Source organism: Amphibalanus amphitrite, unplaced genomic scaffold (assembly GCF_019059575.1).
Source record: "Amphibalanus amphitrite isolate SeventyFive unplaced genomic scaffold, NRLGWU_Aamphi_draft 000844F_arrow, whole genome shotgun sequence".
Lineage (NCBI taxonomy): Eukaryota > Metazoa > Arthropoda > Thecostraca > Balanomorpha > Balanidae > Amphibalanus > Amphibalanus amphitrite.
The window spans coordinates 5101-27301 of record NW_024882338.1 but is presented as its reverse complement, the minus strand read 5'-3'; the positions used below and the strand labels follow the sequence as shown (position 1 = coordinate 27301).

The window sequence follows — 22201 nt, the reverse complement described above, 5'->3', positions numbered from 1 at the left end:
GTTGCGTTGAGAAAGGAGAAAGTTGATCATGATGTAGGTTAAGGGTACAGTGCATAAGCTAGGACGGTCGAACTTTACGATTATCGTGAGGAAGAGCGATTAGTTCTTATTTGTGGAGAATCAATAGCATTATCAAGACCCTTCATCGTTACATATAGAAATAAAATCATAAATAAAATATTTCAAAGCAGCTTGCATCTAAGGCAGAGATGAGTTAAGGCTTAGGCAATGTAATAAGTTCACAATAATCACGCAAATTTTATTATGAAATTGCAGCGCATCAGCCTAAAAGAGACGCTGCATAAAAAGGTCTGACAGTACACTCGCAATTACAAAATAAATAGCAATAAATAAACAAAAACAACACGCTACCACACGCACACATACAACAGACAACTTTGCGGCCTTAGAGGCCAAAATCGAGCCAGCGCTATGAAGTTCCTGGCGACTCTTGCATTATTTCGCAAATCTCTTTCCTCGACGCAGAGTGTGCGATATCACAACACGTTTATCGCACATGCAAATTGCAAACTACGCAGCTATTTACAAAAAGGCACGCGCGTTTACGGAAAATCTATCCATTATTTTCCATAACCACGTGGCGTCCATAGGGGATGATCCGTAGCAGGAGAAAACCTCAGCTAGATTTTATAGTCGCACTGAACTACGTAAGCTCATTCGTACGTGGCAATCGCAACACTTGGCCACGAACAATTCGCAATATAACCGGTACGAATGTTACTTAAATATTATTCCAAATTCGTTCCGTAAGGCATGATTTGCAAACCCACATAGTAGCTTAGCTCGCATGATTGTCGCCTGAGCCGTACGAGAGCAAAAGAAGCCACAAACGACATACATGCTTCAGAAGCATTGTGCCCTGTGCTTACCAATAAGCCCACTGCATGATTCCCTCGCTGATCAGCGTGCCTGGCATTCACCGTATACGACAAAATGCGAGCTACATCACGCATTACAAGAACTGTAAATCCTGCAAAGCCTGGCAAAGTTCCAATAAAAGCAGGAAGTCCAGTGATTTGCCGCACACCGGACCTCAGTAACCTGACTCCACCACACGGAACCAGATAAACTACTGCTTCTCAAAGTCACCACAGATGGCAGCACGTGCCACTATCACAGCTTGCACCTCGATCGCGATTTCTACGCACGATTTCCCTCTGTAGCTCAAAGCTTCTTGGCTTCTATGAGTTAACCCTTGGCTAAATCACTTTTATTACACTCGATATCACCCTCGTTCGCCGACTTTCTTCTCATTCTTCTTTCCCTTCCAAGTTCCAGTTCCGCGAAGATCAGTAGCCGAATCCAAACTTGGTGGTGTTGACGCAGTGGGGGAACAGTTTTCGGCAGAGCTGCACGGTCGGTTTGCGCGCCATCTGTTGGCAGAGACTGGCGAAACTTCCCTCGTACAGGTAGGTGGTAAAGAACCAGCGCGGGGGCTTCCTGTCGGCAAAACAAAGAGAGGACACGGTAAGAGAGATTATGAGACGTTCTCATTCGCTTCAGCGGTAAAAGCACGACACCTATCTGTGCTTCTATCCTCAGGATACTGAAATCCTTCTCCTCCAAGCCGCAACCCCCCTCCGGGCTGGACAGGCAACTTTATCTCATGCGGGCTGCTCCCTTGGAGCGGCACCGCTGCTCCCGAGGGAGCGCACCCCGTAGCCGGGTGCAGTGAGTGCCTTGGGGCTGGGTGGCCTGTCCTCTGGACGGGCTTAGCCCCGGCGACTCACTAGGGTGCCTGCCCAGACTAATGTCTCCCCCTAATTCCTATCATCCTTCCGGCTCTGCAATGGTCTTGTCGACCGAAAGGGCCTAACCCAACAAAAAAAGCACGAGAAACAACTTTCAGCAAACGCAGATTGGGATGGACACACGACAAACACACGCCATGCTGGATGTACCGCTGACTCGTGCGCCTCAGCGGATGAGCCCACCTAATTGAGATAGGTTTATAGCATTTAGGCCACTAGCCGCCCAGCCAGCCATCTCGGGGGTATGCTCTATTCGGGGCAGTCCTCTACTGGTTGTCTGGTGAGGTGTCCATCAGTCCGGGCAAGGTACTACATCAATTTTTTTTTCGAGGACAGAAAGGATAGAGAGTGAAGTTATATCTGGCACAAGTGTCATTTCAAAATAAATGCCGCTGCTGTCTCCCAGCATATGCCTCTATTCGCAAGTCCAAGCAGTCAGCCTTTTCCAAACATGTAGCAATATCTCCAACTCAACCCTTTTTCAATCCCACCCCTCCACTCCCCATCCCATCTCCACCTCCACCCCCTTCTTATCCCGCCTCTCCGCTGTGCCAGCGCGGCTCGGCAGCCGTCCCGTTTATTTGTTTTGTTGGGTTAGGCTCTTTCGGTCCAATGAGACCATTTCAGGGCCGGGAGGATGATAGGATATAGGGGGAGACATGACTGGGCAGGCACCCTAGTGAGTCGCCAGGGCTGAGCCCGTCCAGAGGACAGGCCACCCAGCCCCAAGGCACTCACTGCACCCGGCTACGGGGTGCGCTCCCTCGGGAGCAGCGGTGCCGCTCCAAGGGAGCAGCCCGCAAGAGATAAAATTGCCTGTCCAGCCCGGAGAGGGGTTGCGGTGCGGAGGAGTAGGATTTCAGTATCCTGAGGATAGAAGCACGGAACGGTGAGCCGTCCCTTTTGATGATTTGTTGGGTTAGGCCCTTTCGGTCGACAAGACCATTGCAGAGCCGGAAGGATGATAGGAATTAGGGGGAGACATTGGTCTGGGCAGGCACCCTAGTGAGTCGCCGGGGCTGAGCCCGTCCAGAGGACAGGCCACCCAGCCCCAAGGCACTCACTGCACCCGGCTACGGGGTGCGCTCCCTCAGGAGCAGCGGTGCCGCTCCAAGGGAGCAGCCCGCATGAGATAAAGTTGCCTGTCCAGCCCGGAGGGGGGTTGCGGCGTTGAGGAAAAGGATTTCAGTATCCTGAGGATAGAAACACGGAACGGTGAGCCGTCCCGTTTGTTTGTTTGTTTTTGTTTTGTTGGGTTAGGCCCTTTCGGTCGACAAGACCATTGCAGAGCCGGAAGGATAATAGGAATTAGGGGGAGACATTGGTCTGGGCAGGCACCCTAGTGAGTCGCCGGGGCTGAGCCCGTCCAGAGGACAGGCCACCCAGCCCCAAGGCACTCACTGCACCCGGCTACGGGGTGCGCTCCCTCAGGAGCAGCGGTGCCGCTCCAAGGGAGCAGCCCGCATGAGATAAAGTTGCCTGTCCAGCCCGGAGGGCGGTTGCGGCTTGGAGGAGAAGGATTTCAGTATCCTGAGGATAGAAGCACGGATAGGTGAGCCGTCCCGTTTTCCGTCCCAAATGGGTTACACGGCTGGGCGGAGCTCAATGTCAGGAGAGCGACCGCAGCGCTACGCGTGAGTAAAGACACTAACTAGCGGTACCGACTTCTGCCGCCAGTGGCGCTGCCGGGGGCGACAGATGGTTTTCAATACGGGCACAGACCAAAAACCGCCGAGAGTCAACTACATACTGGTAGGTAGCTGTCGGTAGTGAAGTGGGGTATAATCATCAGGGGTGGAGACACCCGAAAGGTAATAAGGATGAAGCAAGCGTCGGATGTAAACTGTCTGTGGAGTTTCTCTAATGGCATCAAATGTCAAGAAAATACGAGAACTTATGTTGATAATTGGTGGATTTGTTTACAATTAATCACCTGTAATTCTTATCCATCCAAGAACTGTGTGCAATCATCATCATGCCATCCATCTCAAACAATCAAAACTCAAACTTCAGCAAGGAAGCAAATGAGAACCCAAAATAAGCAAGATGCCGTGTTCGAGAACACGGTGACCTCGGTTGACCCGACCTGACCTGACCCGCCCTATCAGCGCCGCTGGTGTACTGGTAACATCTCAGATTCCCATTCTGAGGCGCCGGGTTTGATTTCCGGGTGGCGCAGCATTGTGCTCAGCACGCCTCGTTGGTGCAGCTCAGGTGCATATTACCCATCACAAATTTTCCCGAAAATCTCAAGCTAATTCGTGGTCAATCAATGTACAGTTTTCCAGCGTCTACAGCTACATTTATCACAGGTTAGTTACAAACATCCAGCGATGGGTTCACTAATGGATTCATTGAATCACCATACAATGGCTCCAAAATTACAAGCGCTCGCGTCTTTAATTGAACATGATGCTGTCTCATTCGAGTGTTTTGCGTGCCACCTGTGTGATACGTTATCACCCGTTAATGGGCATAGTTAGAGCTTCTAACTAGTAGCGATAATGGTCAGCGTGAGAAGACAAAGACCCATTACCTATCAAAAGATGACTGACTAAATACCGTGTGAGAAACGTGCACAAGCTGTTAAAGGAAATGATATCAAAGGAGTGTTTGATCGCAATTTGTCGAGGGAATAAACGAGATGTAAATAAAAAACAAAGAAATGACAAAAATATTCATACACATGAAATTCTGTAAAGTATTTGGTTAAATGTGCATGGTAAAAGGTATTTAGTTTATCAGTAGGTATCTGTATGATATTTATAGACGATCCCGTAAAATTAATATAACGCTGAAAAAGGCGTTTGTAAATATTGTAAAAATGTGTCACTTTTGCTGATCCATGATATTTACATCAACCCTGCAATAAAAGCAGCCAAACAGTGGTAAATATCACAAAGCCCGTCGGAACAAAAATACCACACACACAGTGGTCTATCATTCAGAGCCAGCTCCTGAACCCCTAACCACACCCGACTTGAAACGACCTCCCAAACCACCAGCGTACCGGTAAGTAAACCATTATAACCACAATGCGTTCACAAACGACACAAATTACCTCCTGAAGACCCGAGCACAAAAAAAAACTGGGCCTGTTCAGCCGCCCCACAGCGCTCCTCGGACAATAAACAACTGCTTCTGAGCCGGATACTCGTTGTAGGGAAGTCAGACACGTGGCAAAGACCGCCCAGCACGAGTCATCATCATAAAAAGGACCCACAAATGACGACTGTTTGACCCGGGCCGCCTGCAGTCGGCGCTGACAACAGGGTACATTAGGTGTCGTTTTATGGAATGCGGTCGGCCCGCTTTGGGAGTTCATGGCAGTGACAAAACGAAGGATAAAGCATACGGTGTCTTTTTCCAGTAACAAAGTCAACCGTTATTCCTTTGCTATCAAATTACAAAGGCGGACAAGTAACTGTTCATTGAAACAATGCTTTAACCAAAAACATTAAGCGAAACATTTCGTTTAAAAGCTGGTAATATGAAGGGACGCACTTAGGCTTCTTTCTGAAAGCCTGAAGCTTATTGGGTGTCAGCTCAGTAACGCCGTGAGGTTACCAAAGGTATTTGCTACCAAACGTTTTTGATCAAACAGCATGAATCAAATCGTGAATTTTTATTGATCATTGTGCTGTGCAGTGTGTCACTGCGAAGCGTACTGCATAACTGAGTTATGCACTTCTATCTGCTGATCGTTACAGTCCGAGTTTCTTAACAGCATGATAAATGAACACGGAAGTGTTGATGATGTCAAACGATGAAGTACCTGTGCAGGAGGCGTACATAAGGACATGAGCTTGTGGAATGCACCATAATAAGAAGCACAATTATTAAAGTTGGCAGAAAAAAATCGGTAATCAAAATACGTAGATCACATACAGAATCTGAACTTGAAACTTTTAAGCCCAGAAAACAAGTCATGATTTGCAAGCAGCATTACGATTCTTTTGCGTAGCCTCAAGAACAAAGTAATTATTTAAAGCGTTTTATGTAGCAAGACCCCCGCTCGCCACACCTTATAAGTCCAATTCTGAGTTGTTTCCATTAAACTATCCCAAATCTGCGAATTCAAAAGCCGCATCGCAAACAGTGCGGTGCGTCCTAAGGTTCATCCACGCATATCCCACATCTCTTCCGTCATCCACCGTAATTAAGACAACCATCCCAGTGAAACAGTCTGACTCGAGATAGCGTTACGCAGCGTTACGTGACGTTACGCAGCATCACGTGTCGTTACGCAGCATCACGTGACGTGAATGGACTTCTCGTGACGTGACTTCGTTCACGGAATAGACTCCACGCAGACAGCGCGGTAAGAGTAGATTGTGCGTCTTCACGCACCGTGAATGACCCATCGTGCGTGCGTCTAGTGCGAGCGAGCTTACGGTTAGTGACGTCACAGCGGGCCGCGGGCAGTGACGGCACGCATGAGTGACGTCAACGCCGCAACTACCGAGCCGGGAATGAGTCGCACATGCAGATGAAGAAAAAGTCAGAAGAAGAAACAAGGATGAAAAGATGGCATTTTGAGTTGTCTTCATGGACGTTTTTTTATTTCAATTGGACTGCTGATATCCTTCAGCATATTTCTATAATAAGAAAATGGTCACCGTTCGCTACCGCGCGCAAATTAAATGGGGGGTTGTCATTCGGCCCAGCGACTTTGACTGAGCGTGAGAATAAAACGGAACGTAAACTGAACCGGAAATTGAACTCAGTGGGGGAAATTTGATGGAGGATGGTATTTTCGCGTGAGATCCGATTAATATCCTGGTTGACGTGAAGAGCGATTGATAAAGAATAATGTGGTTAATGATTAGAGGTTTGTGTTTAAATGACTGATTGATATTTGGAATGCGACTGATGTGACTGTGAGGCATTTGGTTAGTAGTCGTGCGAAAATTTACATGGGCGTGTGACTTGGCCTTATTTTAGTTGACTGGGAGCGTTGAAGTGGAAATAAATGGAGATACACTCTCAATGGCTGTCGCGGGAAAGGGCTTAAAACGTCGGATGAAAGAAAGGCAAAGCTTCTGTTCTAGACGAGTCCAGCTAACACAATTGAATCACAATGCTCGTAAACTATTAGCGAGACTTTGCAATTAAAATAATGTAACATGAAATCACCATACCATCGGGAGTACCTACCTAAACCAGAGCTGTCACCATGCGTGACTCAGAATTCCCACGTTAAGCCTACAGCCGCAAAACAAAAACACTGGTCCTCACACAATTAGGTACTCTACGCATCAGAAACGCAATGTGTGTGAAGGAGGTTTCAACACAACCCTGTCTGTTCTAACCAAGTCAACCGGGCATAGAGTGGAATGAATCACATAGAAAAGCTCACTTGACTCATTGAAAGGGAGACTAGGACAAAATGTCATCCGGTGATTGGGTAATCACCCCCACTTTCATCGCCGCCTCTTCAGCGAAATAGAGAGCGGTAGGGTAATTCCCTTCATAAGTGACGGTTTTCTTCCTAACATGTCAATCATCACATGTCGAACCCCGCTGGGTCAAGGCGCCAACATAAAAACCTTCTCTTATAGGTTCTAAAATATCCCATACCTACCATTTCTCAAACAAAATTGAAAATGGAATGACAAATTACAATATTTTACAACGTAAAGCTTTTTGGGAGGAATTTAAAGAGCAGTGTCGCACAAAACACCCATTAGCTCTAATTACAAAACTGGATGCTGGACATACGCGAACAAAGGCTGGAGGTGACACGGAGCCAGTGACCCGACCTGACCCGACCTGACCCGCCCAATCAGCGCCGCTGGTGTACTGGTAACATCTCAGATTCCCATTCTGAGGCTCCGGGTTCGATTCCCGGGTGGCGCAGTTTTTCACATCGCATCCCTACTATATTTGATAGCCATTAGCGCGAATGAATCGAGTTGGAGCTTCGCTCTCCCTGACGATGGTGACAAGAGCATATTGCCGCTGCGATAGACTGACAAAACAACTTGAGTTTTGCCTCAAATCGAAACATCATTATCATAAATAAGTATTATTATTTATCACATATAACGAATCACACATTAACCCTCGCCGGACCTATTGGTTTTCTACATACGCGCCGGCCGAGGGGGGGGGGGGGCGGGTACGACCCCCCCTCGCCGTTTCGCCCCTGGTGGAGCTAGCGCGTCGCGGAAAAAACGAGCGTGTGCGCCGTTACGAGACGCAGAGATTGGTACCCGATTTTAAGGTCCTAGGTCAACCGGTGACCTTTGAGGTCAGGTCAAGTGCCCCAAGGTACGGTTCAGTTTTTGGTGAATAACTTCGCAAAAAACGGCCGCAGAGCGCCGATTTTGGCAGCATCGTGTTTGTCTCGCTCAGGCGCGTCGAATGATATACTTTTTGTCCGGGTCAGGTCAACTTGGGGTGTTGACCTCAGGTCAAGGTCAGGTCAGCACCCCCAGGTCACGAAGTTGGTCGAAAGAGGTCATGTCGCATATCATTCGATTCGGCAGGTCTTCCTGAGTCCATTGGTGGCTTTCCCGACTCGCTAGCTCAATTTGATCAAGAGTTATTGACGAAAAACTAATATGACCTTGATGACGTCATAAATGACGTCACGCAAGGTCAACATTGCAAAAGTGACGCATCTAACCTTGCAAGGAGTGCATCAAATCACGATTCTGTGTGCTTGAGATAGTTGGAGATCGTTGCCGGCGCCAGAATAGCAGTTTTCATTTTTCCCCATTGACTTATAATGGTGAGGTCACGAAAATGACCTGACCTCATATGACCTTTAAGAAAAATCCGAGATATACAAGTTGTGGGACTCATAATGGATACTAGATCCTGCAAGTTTCATTTCCCTGTGACATCTCCTCTGGCAGTGAGGGCGTTGCGAAGTTGCGACATCTGAAGACCGTGCAGAGGTTCACTTATGACGTCATAGGTCAGTGACCTGACCTGACCCAAAAATGCGGTTGGTGTCAAAAGATGCGGCTTGGATCAAAGGTCAGGTATGCCAAGTTTCAGCTCTCTATCGCCAGCGTGTTCGGAGCTATCGCGAAAAAACCCTATGGGGGGGCGGCACCCGCCCCCCACCCTCGGCCGGCGAGGGTTAACCCTATTAGTGGCAGGGGGGTTGTTTTTATCCACCCCTCAGGTTTTTCGGGAATATCTCCGAAACTGCTGAAGCTACGATGCTGAAATTTTCTGACTTTTGCTAAAACTAAATTGGGCACATTCCCTGAAACTTTCAAGTTCATAACTTTACCAGGGGCGGCTCCAGAGCACTGGGAATTGGGGGGTCCTATTCGTGAAGCGAGTCATTTGGGCGAAGATCACGATGCTGCACCAGTTTTACGAACAGTGAATGAAAGGTATCATGTGATAACATATACAAAGTTATTGTGCATCCTCTTTTGACACGTTTTTGCTATAATAGGCGGATCCAGGCGTCCAAAAAGGGGGGTTATTTTTTACCTCCCAACATAGGTGCCCTGACACCGCCTATGCATGACCAATACAATTTTAGTCGTTCTCTCATAAGAAAATTGTAACATAACAAGACCATTGCCACCCTTTTTAGAAACAGTACCAACTAAAACCTTATTTACTATACTTTTTGTGTACCCCCAATCTCAATGATCTGTATCCGCCTATGATTTTTGAAAATGCATATTTTTAGGATCCATGTGAATTCCTGGTTCATTCTCTATCGATCGGCAAAAGTTGCGTTAAGATTGGTTCAGAAACCTGGCCGTGATAAACAGTCTAAAATGTATCTGCAATTTGCCCGTTTTTACCCCCCCCCCCCCTCTACCCCCCCCCCCTATCGACATTTTTTAATTTTATTTTTTTAGAAATGTAGATCTCGTTGAGCAAAATCGAATGCCGTTTGAATTTTGAAAATCGGCCCGTTAGATCTCGAGATATCAAGGGGGGGGGGGTCGAAAACAGCCCCCCCCCCCCTGCCACTAATAGGGTTAAACGGCGGGCATCACCGGTGCATGAAAAATTGACAAAAACTGCACATAACTTTATGCAATACTATCGTACAGCCGTTCAAAATTGGGTCAACTCTATCAAGAGTAGTATCAAACCGTAGCTTTCACATCCAGCGGGGTGCCAAGCCGACAAACGTTGCCATTTTCCACAGAGTCGCGTACCACGACGAGCAAAGAGGTCACGGTGCGCCCTACTACGTCATTTGTAACAGTCTGTCGTGTCGCGTAGTTTTGATGTCTACGAGCTACAAGTCGTTTGGTCTGTCCCGGTGGCCGAAGTAGCGAGACAGGACACTGAACATTATGGTGATGTCTTTGGTGTTAACGTGACGTCATAGGTGGAAGCCCTACAGCCGTTTGTAATTTGCAAACGGAACACATTTCAGTCCAGACGTTCTTTGCATCCTATGAAAAGGGAGAAAAAAGAAAAGGACACGATAAAGGCTAAAAAGTTAACCGTAGTGAATAACTACCCTAAAGCTGATCATAATCCACGAAGGTCTTCTAATTTTGTAGCATAATTTAATAAATCTAAGCCGCAATCGTAACCGTGTACCGTGAACCTGATAACTATTCACATTTCATTTCTATCACATTTACACATATCCGCAGTGACACCCAGTGATGTCTTGCCATATAGGCACCGTTTTTAGCCCTGCGCTGCGTGCCGATTTGGTGCACTCGCTCCAGAGCCCTTACACCGAGCGCTCAAGAATTAGGCTCATTATGAATACGTTTCACCCACTCTGTCATCAGCGAGGTGTGTCAAAACTGCCCCGACTCCGTACACCCTCCGCAGCCTATAGGTTAAAGCGACACCGACCCAGCGCTGCCTGGACACATTACAACTCTTCACACCCGTACCGACCCTTCCCCTGTCACTATCGCTGTCAACATTAACCACGCAAATAGAGCATCAAATGGGCCCCCGCTAACACAGGCGTCCACTTCCAGTTAACTACCGTCCAAATAATCACATTCACCGGCACCCGAAACCCCACTCTGTCCATCGTGACAGCGACTAATTAAAACGCCTCATTATGTCGCCTGCCCAAGCCGGTTTGGCCATGATTTTGGACGGGTCTGTCCCGTCGTCGATCCGGTCTATTTGTTACTAATTATCTGAGGAGCGCTCACGGGACGATTACAGTACGCTGCTGGGGGAAAGTGAACTCGGAGAGAGGGAAGGGGAGGTTCAGCGGGTCATATAAAAAGGCACAGCAGATCCAGAAAGGTGGTTTGGGACGTTGCGATGGATATGCAACATGAAAAGGCGGAACTGTTAACTCAGCATCACATCATTAGAGCTTCAATTTCGGCTTGCGCTATATTCATTGCACCTACGCATGCATTCGACTTGAAATACGAATTAATTCGACTTGACACCTGACAATGACATACAATATGCATATCGCATATTGCACATCGCATATCGCAAACCCGGGACAGCATCATCACCGCTAGCGTCACTGCCCCACACCGAATTCCGCCGCCCGAAACCACCACCGCTGCCGCCCAGCCCGCCCCCGCCCCGCCACCGCCCGCACATCCTCCGCCACGGCCCGGGCCACCGCCAAAGCCACTGACTGCCACTGCTATACCGCCGCCACCGCCGCCGCCGCCGCTCAAGCCGTGGGAACTCTGCTCAGAAGCCGTGACACACGACCGAGTTTAGCCTCACCCCATCACGTGACTGCGTACGGGGTGTACTGGTCGTGTCACGTGACTATGAACGGCGTTAACAGGCGGAGTCGGGTGGCTTGTCCGGAGCGTACGGACCATGTCACGTGACTTGTGGGTCATGGTACCGTGATCGGTTCGTGGAAGAGGAGGGAACGGCATAGAGACAGTTAAAGGTGTAAATGGGTGAAGGGTGGAAAATGTCAATTGACGAGACTTGCTTGTGGAATATGAGGGCGTGTATGGGTCATGCTAATGTGGCATGGAAACGGGCGATGCCCTTAGAGAACTTTGGTGACCCGACCTGACCTGACCCGTCCCGGCAGCGCCGCTGGTGTACTGGTAACATCTCAGATTCCCATTCTGAGGCTCCGGGTTCGATTCCCGGGCGGCGCAATTTCTTATGCTAGAAGCGGTGTGAAAATTGGAAGAAGAGTGGTGTCATACTTGCTATGCCTATCACGTAAACATTGTTGTGTGAAAAGGTCCTGAGGAGTAAATGACGAAAGACCTGATGATCTAATGACGAGGCTGTCAACGTTGCGCGGTTAATTCGGACGATTTCAACAAACAAGTTTGGTACCTAAGCGTCTTATTACGATGAACATTGAGAGTTTGCACATCACCGCCATGAAAGCGGTCCTCGCTGGACGAAAGGTATCTTAGGTACCCAACTTGTTAACTTGCAGTTCTTACGGGATCAGCCAGCATTCAACAGGCTAGACAAACTTCGCCAAACTACAATAATCTATCACTCGCTCCCTAACCCGTTCACTGCCTCCGTTCACTGCCTAACAAGCATCCCTCAGTGCTACTTTTGTCTCCCGTCACAGCGCCAGTTTTGTCTCCCGTCACGGACCAGTAATCTCCCAATGTCTCTGTGTGTGCGTCCGTCTGCCGTTATTGCCGAGATGGCTGACACATGGTTATTCCACAGGTGATTGACGGCTGCCGTGGTTAGAAGGGCGGTTAGAAGGGTGGTTAGACGCGCCACAGACTGAGCCGCGGTATGCTGCGGAAAGACTGGACAGCAGAGCAAGCGGCAGACCGAGCTAGAATTCCGAGAAACAGGCTGAGGAACAGAGCAAACCAAAGACTGGGCATTAGACGGCGACCCAGCAAGAGGCAGGCCGAATTTCGCTGCCAAGAAAGAGACAGATCAAGAAACAGAGCGAGTTTGGGTCAACAGACCAAGCGGAAGACCAAATTAGAGTCTGAACTAGCGTCCTGAATTTTAGGACCCAGCAAATGAGTTAAGCAGCAGATGGTAAAAGCAGAAAGAAGCAAAGAGGCAGTCAAAGCTCCATCAACAGACTGAGTGAGTGAGATGAACTGCAGGCGAATTCATAGGTGTGTTTCTATAGACCTGTTTTGCTGTTATAATTTCAACAAAAGAACTTCAACCAGCCAACTTCAACCTCGAGCCTCGTTGGCCGTACGAGGACACACAAATACAAACCCCTACAAATGTCCAACAACCAAGACAAACAGAACGAGTGAAGCGTCCCATCTACAATCATTTATCCACTCCATAGCGCTGGGAACACACATCCCGCCCGAGAGAATCCCGTGCCCAGTTCTCTACGCCACTCTCCGCATAAAAACCCAACTGCTCCCATCCATTCCCGCACCGGTATAGCTATACCCAGAACCGCCACAGCGCAGCGGGCGCATCTCTGGAGTCCAAATCCGTGCCACGGCCGCTGAGAGCACATCTCGAGAAGCTGGATAACCACTCGTGCCGAACTGTGTAACCGTCTCTCGGTTGCAGGATCGGGTTTCGATTGCAGGCCTGTGGTTGTCCGGTGGCCGCGTGGCGGTCCGTGTTATGGGAGGGGTGGGAACTGGGACCGATATTGGCAGGGTGAGCTTCTTGTGCAGCCAGACGGAGAATACAGTGGGAGATTGTGTCCGGTGCAGGCCGCAAAACGGCGGCGGTGGTTTGCACGTGCGAGAAGTGGTCAGGAGGATGCCAAATATCTCGGCCTCCGGCTCACGGTTTGAATTTCATCTTCCGTCATCCTATTCCAGTTTGGGTTGATCAGAAACAAAAAAGCATCTTCTCGAGAAGAGGATCAATTAAATGACACCTAACACTTATATCATCACAATTATCTCGTTTGCTATCATCTTTCTGTTTGAAAAGTTCGCCAGGACGTCTATTACTCTATCCCAAATTCCCTTCATCGAGCCCCAGACCATCAAACACCTATCCACTCCTTACACCAGCCCGATAATTCTAATGTAAGTTCCTGCTCTTTGAGTTACACTTCCTTCCACCGACCGACCGACCGCGCCCAGTACAGCACCACCACCGCCGTCACGAGTCCCGTCACGACGGCCCGTCACGGTGCAGCGTCACCGTCACGGGTGTGACGGCGGTCGTCACGGATGCACTGGCGCCGCGTTCAGTGGGACGGTTTCCACGCGGAGCGGACCGGGCGGGGCAGTGGAGACCGCCGCGGCGCCAGAGACCGGGTGGGAAGACGGCGGGGCGGGGGAGGAGGAAGGGTGTAACCGTGAGAGGCATGGGTGTAGCCGTAAGAGGGTGGGTGTCCTGCAAAAACCATGACACATTGGTGGTGTGGCATGATTGGGAGGGATAGGTGAGGAACGGACGGTCCAGACCAAGAAAGCTCTGGTGTATCAAGACAGTGATGGGCTCATCTGAAGATAAGGGTGGGTGTATCTGAGGAAAGAATGTGTTCTCTAAAGAAATATATGGACAGGGTTTAGCACCTTGAACGATGATGAATCCAATAACTATGAGGAGATACTCGCACACAAAAGATAGCAAATCCCTTACATCTAACCATGCACTCCCGTGGCACAAGATAAAATGGCCTACTATGGAGTCATCAATTTTCAAACAAATGCCGCCACTTTTTAGCCACGATCCAGACCCCAGCTCAGACTCCGTCCGCTATCATCGAATCGTACGCATTCAAACAACGGTCGGCCTAAGAAAATGATGGGAACACTGCGGTTTGGCTGTCTCGTGTCGCCATTTGGATGCCGGGAAGCGCGTTATGTCATAAAACGACCGGAACGAGCGGAGACGTGCGGACGTTTTATGAGCAGACGTGGAGCTAACTGAGTGTGGTCCAGGGTTATATGATCCCCGTTTATCCAAATCAATTTACGGTTGAGGATGACGTGCCACACACAGTTAGGTCTTTTGTTTTGCGGTAAGGAAGCGAGGTGAATAAGGAAGGATAGTGTTATGCTTCTGTTCAGCAATGATCTCACCAAGAAAGTAAACGTTGTGTTCCTATGCCGAAATGCAGTCTCGATTTGAATAAATATCAGGGTGGAGTCCCATATCGTGTTTCTTTACCAAGAAGCAGATTTGTATCTGAAATGAGATCAGAGTACGTTATAGTCATGGCCTCACCTTTTAGTGGTGTCCTGAGTCTTGGCGTGCAGTATGCAGAGTTTGTAGTTTTTACACTCGGCCGTCTCCGGTCCAAAGTTCTGACCGAGCACAGCACTGATCCGGTCCGGCTCGGTCGGCACGCCAATCACTCCCACCGGCGCTGTGGAAGAAAGAAATGAGCTATAACAATGCACTGGGCCTGTGAGCATAGACAGGTTCTTTAGCGATGCGGTTGTGGGGACCATAGACTCGGAGTAATACGAATCGCAAGGCTATGACTTTTATCCTTTCAGAAAGGGAGATGATTTACAAATGTCAAAGCTATTATCCAATGAATTAAAATCAGAGTCATGTATAGTCTTTGTAACAAAAAAAAAAAAAAAAAAAAATGCGTAAAGTAATGGAAATATTGTGCATGATGACAACAAATGCTAATCATACGACCATTTCATTCTGCCCAACAAATAACTTGCATTCTATCATTAACCTCTTATCCAATCCCCCACTCACATTCTTGGCCTCTCCATTTCTCCCTCCCGTCCACCCTGTCAAACTCCTCTTCTCTCTTCTTCCCTCTCTCTCTCTCTCTCTCTCTCTCTCTCTCTCCCTTCCTCCCTCTCTCGCTCTCGCTCTCGCTCTCGCTCTCGCTCTCGCTCTCTCTCTCTCTCTCTCTCTCTCTCTCTCTCTCTCTCTCTCCCTCTCTCCCTTCCTCCCTCTCTCGCGCTCTCTCTCTCTCTATCTATCTATCTATCTATCTATCTATCTCTCTCTCTCTCCCTCCCTCCCTCCTATCCTCTCCCTATCCCTCCCTCCCTCCTGCCCCCTCCCTCTCCCTTCCCTCCCTCCCTCTAACCTGGTCTCCTGTTGGGTCTGGTAATCTGCTCCCCAAACACAGTGGTCTCCGGCGGCACATACTGGCCGTCGTTGGGAGTGCCGTCCAAATTCTGGCCGTCCGCGGGGTTCACATTCACAAACGTGGTGGCGATCGTGTCAGGACCTGGTGAGGGTGAAAACATGGAGCGTTACAGAAAGAAATGAGGCAACGCGGTGTCATTTGCGAGACATCCATGTCCCGGAGCTGTCCGAGAAGAGCATTTACTGGTCAAGTAAACAAGTAATTGACTGGCATGAAACACTGTGCGGGCAACGTGAATGTTAAATGATTTCAATGGCCTCATGTTCCGCAAAAAGTCCTACCAACCTAATCACGAAGACTGCAGGGTATTTAACGTTTAATCGTACCGAGGAGCCAATAAAGAGCACGATTATTACGCGATAATCATGCAATAAGAAAACCTATGTGAAGTCAGACTGACTAATTTTGCAGTTATCAAAAATGGTCTTACAGGCTGTAGGTTACAGCCCTGACCCTGACGTAGAATTCTACAATACTAAAAGCTCTTGTAATGGCTTCTCCTGTGCTTTCAAGGAGCATAGCTCCTTAGACTAAAAAGCGGCACCGGATGCTTACGCACGAAACGAGCTGACACGAGCCGCGTGTTGTAAAAAGCAGGTGAGCCTCCGCCCAGACGCTACAAAACACCAAATGCCATTGTTCCGCCTCGAGCTCAGGACGTAAAGGGACAAGGTTTAATTGTGACGTTGCGTCCGCATAATACGTCATTGTTGGTGCGCAGAGCAGCATCGGACAATTTAATCACGCCGCTAGCTCGCGTCTTTTGTTTTACTGCATGTGCTGTCATCGTGAAATTATGCTGATTCACGCGAGCAGTCCAGCTGCCTGAACGATTAGAACATTTTGATAGGATTGATGAATGAAAATTGCAGCTCTGTGTTATCTATAGTTATAAGATGGCAATAGGTCGCATTTTGAATGGGAATTAATCCAAGGCTGAAATTTTTTATCCATGTAGTCAAAAAAGCTTTTCATATTGCAAGTAACTTTACATACCGATAGATTTCCAAAAGGGCTGCATATCGTAAAGAACCCAGCAAATGCTTACAGAAAGCATATTGGCCATACAACTTTGATTCCGGCATGGATGTCAAAAGACGGGATGATTTACAGCAATCTCTCTATAGATCAGATACGACACGAAATACTGTACTGGCCACCAACGCAAACAATAACTTAATCGTCCAAAAAAAGGCTAGTCAGTCACGGGAAAGACGGCAAGCCCACTACAAGGAAGCCATCCCACATCCCTCTTCTTCCCTACACTGTGAAAATGCTAGCAAATTAGGAAGTTTATAGGAAGGAAGCCTTCTTCCATCCCTCCTCTCCCCTAGATTCCCCCAAGCGCATCCCGTGTCCTCACCTTCAATGAACGGTCCCGGTCCTCCTGTATCGGTGGTCGGCGGGGCCGGCGGCTTCACCGATTCCTCCTCTGGAGGTCCCGGTGGCTGTCCAGTGCCCGAGTCCGGAGGCGCAGGAGGTTTCGGGTCTCCGGGCTCACCCGGAGGCTTCGGGTCGGGCACATCCGGCGGTATGGGATCCGGAATCGGCAGTGGAATCGGATCCGGAACCGGTAGCGGGATCGGGATCGGACCCGTACCCGTACCCGGACCCGTAACCGGGTCTGGTATCGGTTCGTTGAATACGACTCCCCCGACGGCAGCTCCACCGGCAGCGGCTCCAGCGGCAGCGCCAGCTGCGCCTGAAACTCCCCCTGCGGCGCCACTTCCACCTAGCGAGCCGACGAGCAGGAGGTAGACAGGAACGGAGAGAGCCGCTAGGCCGCCAACTCCGCCCAGGATCCCCACTGTTCCCAGCCAGCAGCGAGTGATGCAGCGTCCGGAAAACCGGCGACGGTACCTGCCACCCGGCCGGAACTGATTCCGGAACATGCGGGCTTCTGGTGATGCCTGCACGCCACCTGCCGGCGCTGCGCCAAAGCTGCGGCCGACGCTGTCTAAGAGGAGGTCAATCGATGTTGTTGGTGGGTCCGGGAGACTTGGTGTCGGTTCCGGTTCTGATGCTGATTGAGATGCTGATGAAGATGAAGGTACTGGCTGAGGCGGCGGGCTGGGAGCATCCCGCCTGCCTCGCCAACCAGCAGGCCGCTTCTGGTAGGCCCTGAAGTTGCCGTTGACGTAGGAGCGCCGAGGCGGTAATATTGGAGGGCCAACGGGCGGAGGTGCAGGAGCCTTTGTCGTCGACGGCATCCTCGTGCGATCTTTCATTCGTTGCCTCAGCCGTCGCATCAGCATGTTGTACGGACGTTTTGTCGGCTTCCAGAATCCGTACTTGTTGAATTTGGGTGTGGGTGCGGGTCGTGAGGTTGTAGTAGGCAAAGTAGGAATTGTAACCGTAGGTTTCCTGGTGCTGGGAGTCGAAGGAATGGTCGACGGCCTGGTTGCAGGCTGGTGAGGCTTAAAGATTCCATTCGGGTCAGGACCATTGAAATGCGGGCTTTTGGTGGTACCGAACAGCGACATGATCAGGTTTGGTAGTGTCCCGTCCGCAGCAGCACTGGTGATGTCCAGCGTCGTTATTCTCGGTGGGTACGTTGAGGTGCTTGGTTTTCGAGTCGGTAGTGGCGTGGCTGGCTGCCTAGTCGTGGTTGACGTGACTTCTCCCTTTGTTCTGTGTCTATTGAGGAGGTACCCGGGTTTCGCAGAACCTCCTTTGCGGTTCTGCTTGTACTTCACCCTGCTGAACACCATGGGTCGCCGTGTGGGCTTCCAAAAGCCATATTTGTTGAACTTGGGCTTGATCGTTGAAGTGGTTGTCGGCTTTGTGAACAGATTCAGCCATCCGCCAGATTGCAAGACATGCGGAGCTTCAGTGGTCGAAGTACGCCTGTTATCAGTCCATGTTGAGAAGCGATCAGGTTTCTTGCTCACTGGAAGGACGTCCGAAATAGATTGAAACGGAACACTGCCGCCAGAGTGAGTATCAAAGCCTCCAGTTGTAATGTGATTGGGAGATCCACCATTTTCTTCATGAAGTGAAATGAACAGTTCTTGTTGCGAGTTGGCTTCTGTTGGTGAGCCTTCAACAAGGTTTCCACGATTTGGAAACGCTGAGCTTTCCGAACCAGAGCCTGGCGGAATGTATTCTGAAGATCCAGATCCCACAGATTCAGACCCTATGTCAGACGTCGACGTTCTACCGATTGTTGTTATGATTGTCGTTGTTGCTGTTACCCTTTGCGGTGCTAGGAACGGCGGTTTAGGCAATACCGAGATGATTGGTGAATCAGAGTAGTTAAGCCTCGCGGACATCATCATCATCATGGGCATGCTTGGATCAATCTGCTGGATGTTGATGACGTTTACTGGGCTGTCGTCGACGGGCGCACTCGGCTCCAGCTGACTGAAGATGTCGGCGAGCTCTGTTGGCTCTGGCTCACCAGCGAACGGATTGCTATTCGGCACGCTTGGTCGGCTCGCTTCCACACTACCTTCTGGTTTGAGGCTGTAGAGGATGCTAGGCTGAGGCGTGCTTGGCTTGCCCTCACTTGGTTGTGAGTTGCTCTGATAGACGTTGCTGCTCGGCCGCCGTGTCAGCCTTTTGACCGTCAATAAACTGGATGGCCGTTTGGCTGGCGGTTTCCAGAAGCCAAGTTCATTGAAAACAATCAAATCTCCCCAGGAAGTTGTTGGCCCGATGGGACTTGGCGTAGGTTTCGAAGCGTACGTCGGTGCCGTTGTGGTCGTTGTGAATCTGGTCGCGACTGGTGTTAGCTGCAGGGTTGTCACTGGCGCTGGCAACGCGGCACGCACGGACGACACTGTCGCCAAAGAAGGGTACGTCGTCGTGACTATGGTAAACGGCGGAACTCGGAACTCCAGCTCACTGGCCGTTGGTGAAGGCACTGGCTGCGTGGGATAAATGTGCAGTTCAAAGTAACCGTCCTTCAATGGAATTTCTTCAATGTCTTCTACGGTTCCGAGGGTCGATAAGATCTCAATCGTGGAGCTGATGTTAACGCTATCAGGTGTGATGTTTGCACCAATCAACCCATCATTCTCATTGGCTCCATCCTCTCCTCCCAGAGTCTCAAAGACAAAATTTGGAGGAAAGTCTGGCAACTCGGCGTTCTCGGGAACATCTGTGATGCCTCCAGTGATGTCATCGATGAGAATGTCACCATCTCCGGGAACTCCACCGCCTCCCTCCGACGTCTGATCTCCGTTACCTGTCGGCAGTGCACCTGCCGTGAGATCAGAAGCTTCCGTTGGCTCGAACCACGTCCCTTCTCCAACGTGAGTGGTCGTCATCACACCATCACTGTTGATAGTAATGATACCATCGGTGATAACGTGTGATAGCGGAGGGCCATCGGGAACAGGAACAAGAGGTGGAGGAGTAGCGGCTTCTGGGCTTGCAGCTCCGGAGGAGGGTGGCGCTGGCGGACTGGGTACTACGCATGGGCGCTCCACGACTCCCAGTCCGCCTCCTTCAGCCATCTCGGAGACCAGGCAGTTGATGTTGCTGATGATATTGTCTGTTACGTCAGGCGACTGGTTCGACGGACTTCCAGGTGGCAGTTGTGGAGGAACCTGAGGAAGAGATGGCAGAGGTGGTGATGGAGCGAGGGATGGAGCCGGAGGAGACGGTAATGGAGTAGAAACCCGATTGGGTGGCGGTGGAGAGGTTCCGATTACACCAGGTTGCGTCACTTGGTTGATACTATTTGTTATGCCCGTGGCAGACAGAAGATTCTGCAGCAAATCCTCGACCAAGGATGGTGACTCGCCAGGACCTTGACTCGGCCTCGCTGTCGGCACTGTAGATGGAGAAACGACCGATTCGCCAGAGGCACCGTCTGTAGGTCCACCTGCAAGCACAACATTAGCCATCCCTTGCAACACTGGCAAGCCGGCAATGCCTGGAGGCTGAGGTTGCGGCGCTACGGGCAAAGTCGCTATGCCTGCTAGAACCTCACCTGGGGGCACCGTTGGCCTTTGGGTTCCACCACTTGAGACAGTCTGCTCATCTGGCACGCTGGGTTGGAAGCTTGTCATGGTCACAAGACCCGAGTGAGTGGGAACGGTCTGGGAAGAGCCCGAGGAAGAACCTGGACCCGTCTCCACTGGGATTACACCGCCGGCCGTTTCTATACAGAGGCCATTGCAGTTTATGTTTGTGTTTGTCGTTCCTCCACCTAACACTTGAACCGAGACGTCTGGCTCTGGACGAGTATCGCTGCCGGAAGGAGTTTGGACATTAACTCCAGATGTAGGAGATTGTATATTGACACTGCTTCCTGCGGTGATCACATGTACTCCTCCAGGCTTCTCTTGAATGACCAGGTTCTCTTCTGGCACACCCTGTATCACGTGAACACCTCCAGAAGTACCATAACCTGAACCAACCGTTTGTGGGTGAGTTCCGTATAAGCCATCCCCTAGAGCAGCATTTGTGATGTTATGCAACGCAGCGTTTAGATCGGTCGGCCTGGACAAAACAAAATTTTCGTGGCCACCGTAATCGGGCTGCGTGAAGCCCATCAGATCGCACGCAAACCTCAGCGCCTGGTGTGAAATCTCGGGACTTAGTGGTGGCAGAGCAGCCATCACGCCCTGTGCCGCAGCTTCACCCAAATGTGCCTCGTACTTGCTCTTGTCTCTCCCGGACACTTGACTCCTCCCGACTCCCGCATTGGCGATGGCTAGCAGAATGAAGAGCACCGCGTTCAGGATGATCGCGGTCGAGCTGGCCGCGGCGCCGAGAGTGTTATACGTGGCGCAGTTGCATCTGTCAATGATGACGGGACGCGGCCGGAAATGCAGCCGCGGAGGGTGAATGGCGAAAGGGAGAGGCGTGACAGGCTGCACCCAAGGGTGCTCCTCCCACAAGGGCTCCTCGTCCTCGTACGGAGCGCCGTAGTGCGAACCGGGCACCGCAGCGGGGTACTTCCCCTCGGTTTTCTCCTTGCTCGGTTTCGCGGTAGTTGCTTTCCCGGCATCCTTAGACGGGGCACCGTATTTGGATCCCGGTTGTGCTGCTGGGTATTTTCCTTTACTGGAGCCACTCGGGGCGTCTTCATAGCTCGCGTAAGAGCTGTCGGCGGCGACGGCAGAGTCCTGCGTCCCAGCCACGTCTTTCCTGGTCTGGAAGGCGTCCATTTCGTAGACTCGTGGCGGCTGCGCAGCGCTGTACCCGTGTGTCGCAGCGTTGGCGTTTACACTCAAGTCATCACTGCCTGTCACTCGGCTCTCCTGTTGAATCTCCTGCACGCTGTCATACACCTCCTCCTGCTGCTCGCTGTCCATGGGGATCGGCGCACCGGCGGACTCGGCCCCCAGCGATACCCTACGCAGGTCGGGGCGCCAGGCGGACGGAGAGTCCCACGGCGGGGGCTGTCTGAGAGGCTGAGGCTGCGGCTGCGGGCCGCGCAACCGGGGCCGGAGTCGGATCCGCAGACGGGTGCGGGGATCCCTCAGGACACCTTTCCAGCCGTCGGTCTCTATAGCAACCC

General features: G+C 50.6%; 1 protein-coding gene and 2 non-coding genes across 3 annotated transcripts; 2 read left to right on the top strand and 1 right to left on the bottom strand.

Moving 5' to 3' along the window:
* Positions 1 to 280: 280 nt before the first annotated feature.
* Positions 281 to 21427, bottom strand: LOC122366993 (mucin-2-like). Its single transcript, XM_043339729.1, has 4 exons — positions 17090 to 21427; positions 15664 to 15807; positions 14829 to 14970; positions 281 to 1461 (listed from the first exon to the last, which is right to left on the bottom strand). Exons 1-4 carry the CDS (start codon positions 21294 to 21296, stop codon positions 1311 to 1313), a joined length of 4644 nt encoding a protein of 1547 aa, XP_043195664.1. The 5' UTR covers positions 21297 to 21427; the 3' UTR covers positions 281 to 1310.
* Positions 7561 to 7631, top strand: Trnag-ccc. Its single transcript has one exon. It is a non-coding gene; the product is annotated as a tRNA-Gly (tRNA).
* Trnag-ccc lies at positions 11760 to 11830 on the top strand. Its single transcript has one exon. It is a non-coding gene; the product is annotated as a tRNA-Gly (tRNA).
* Positions 21428 to 22201: the final 774 nt, after the last annotated feature.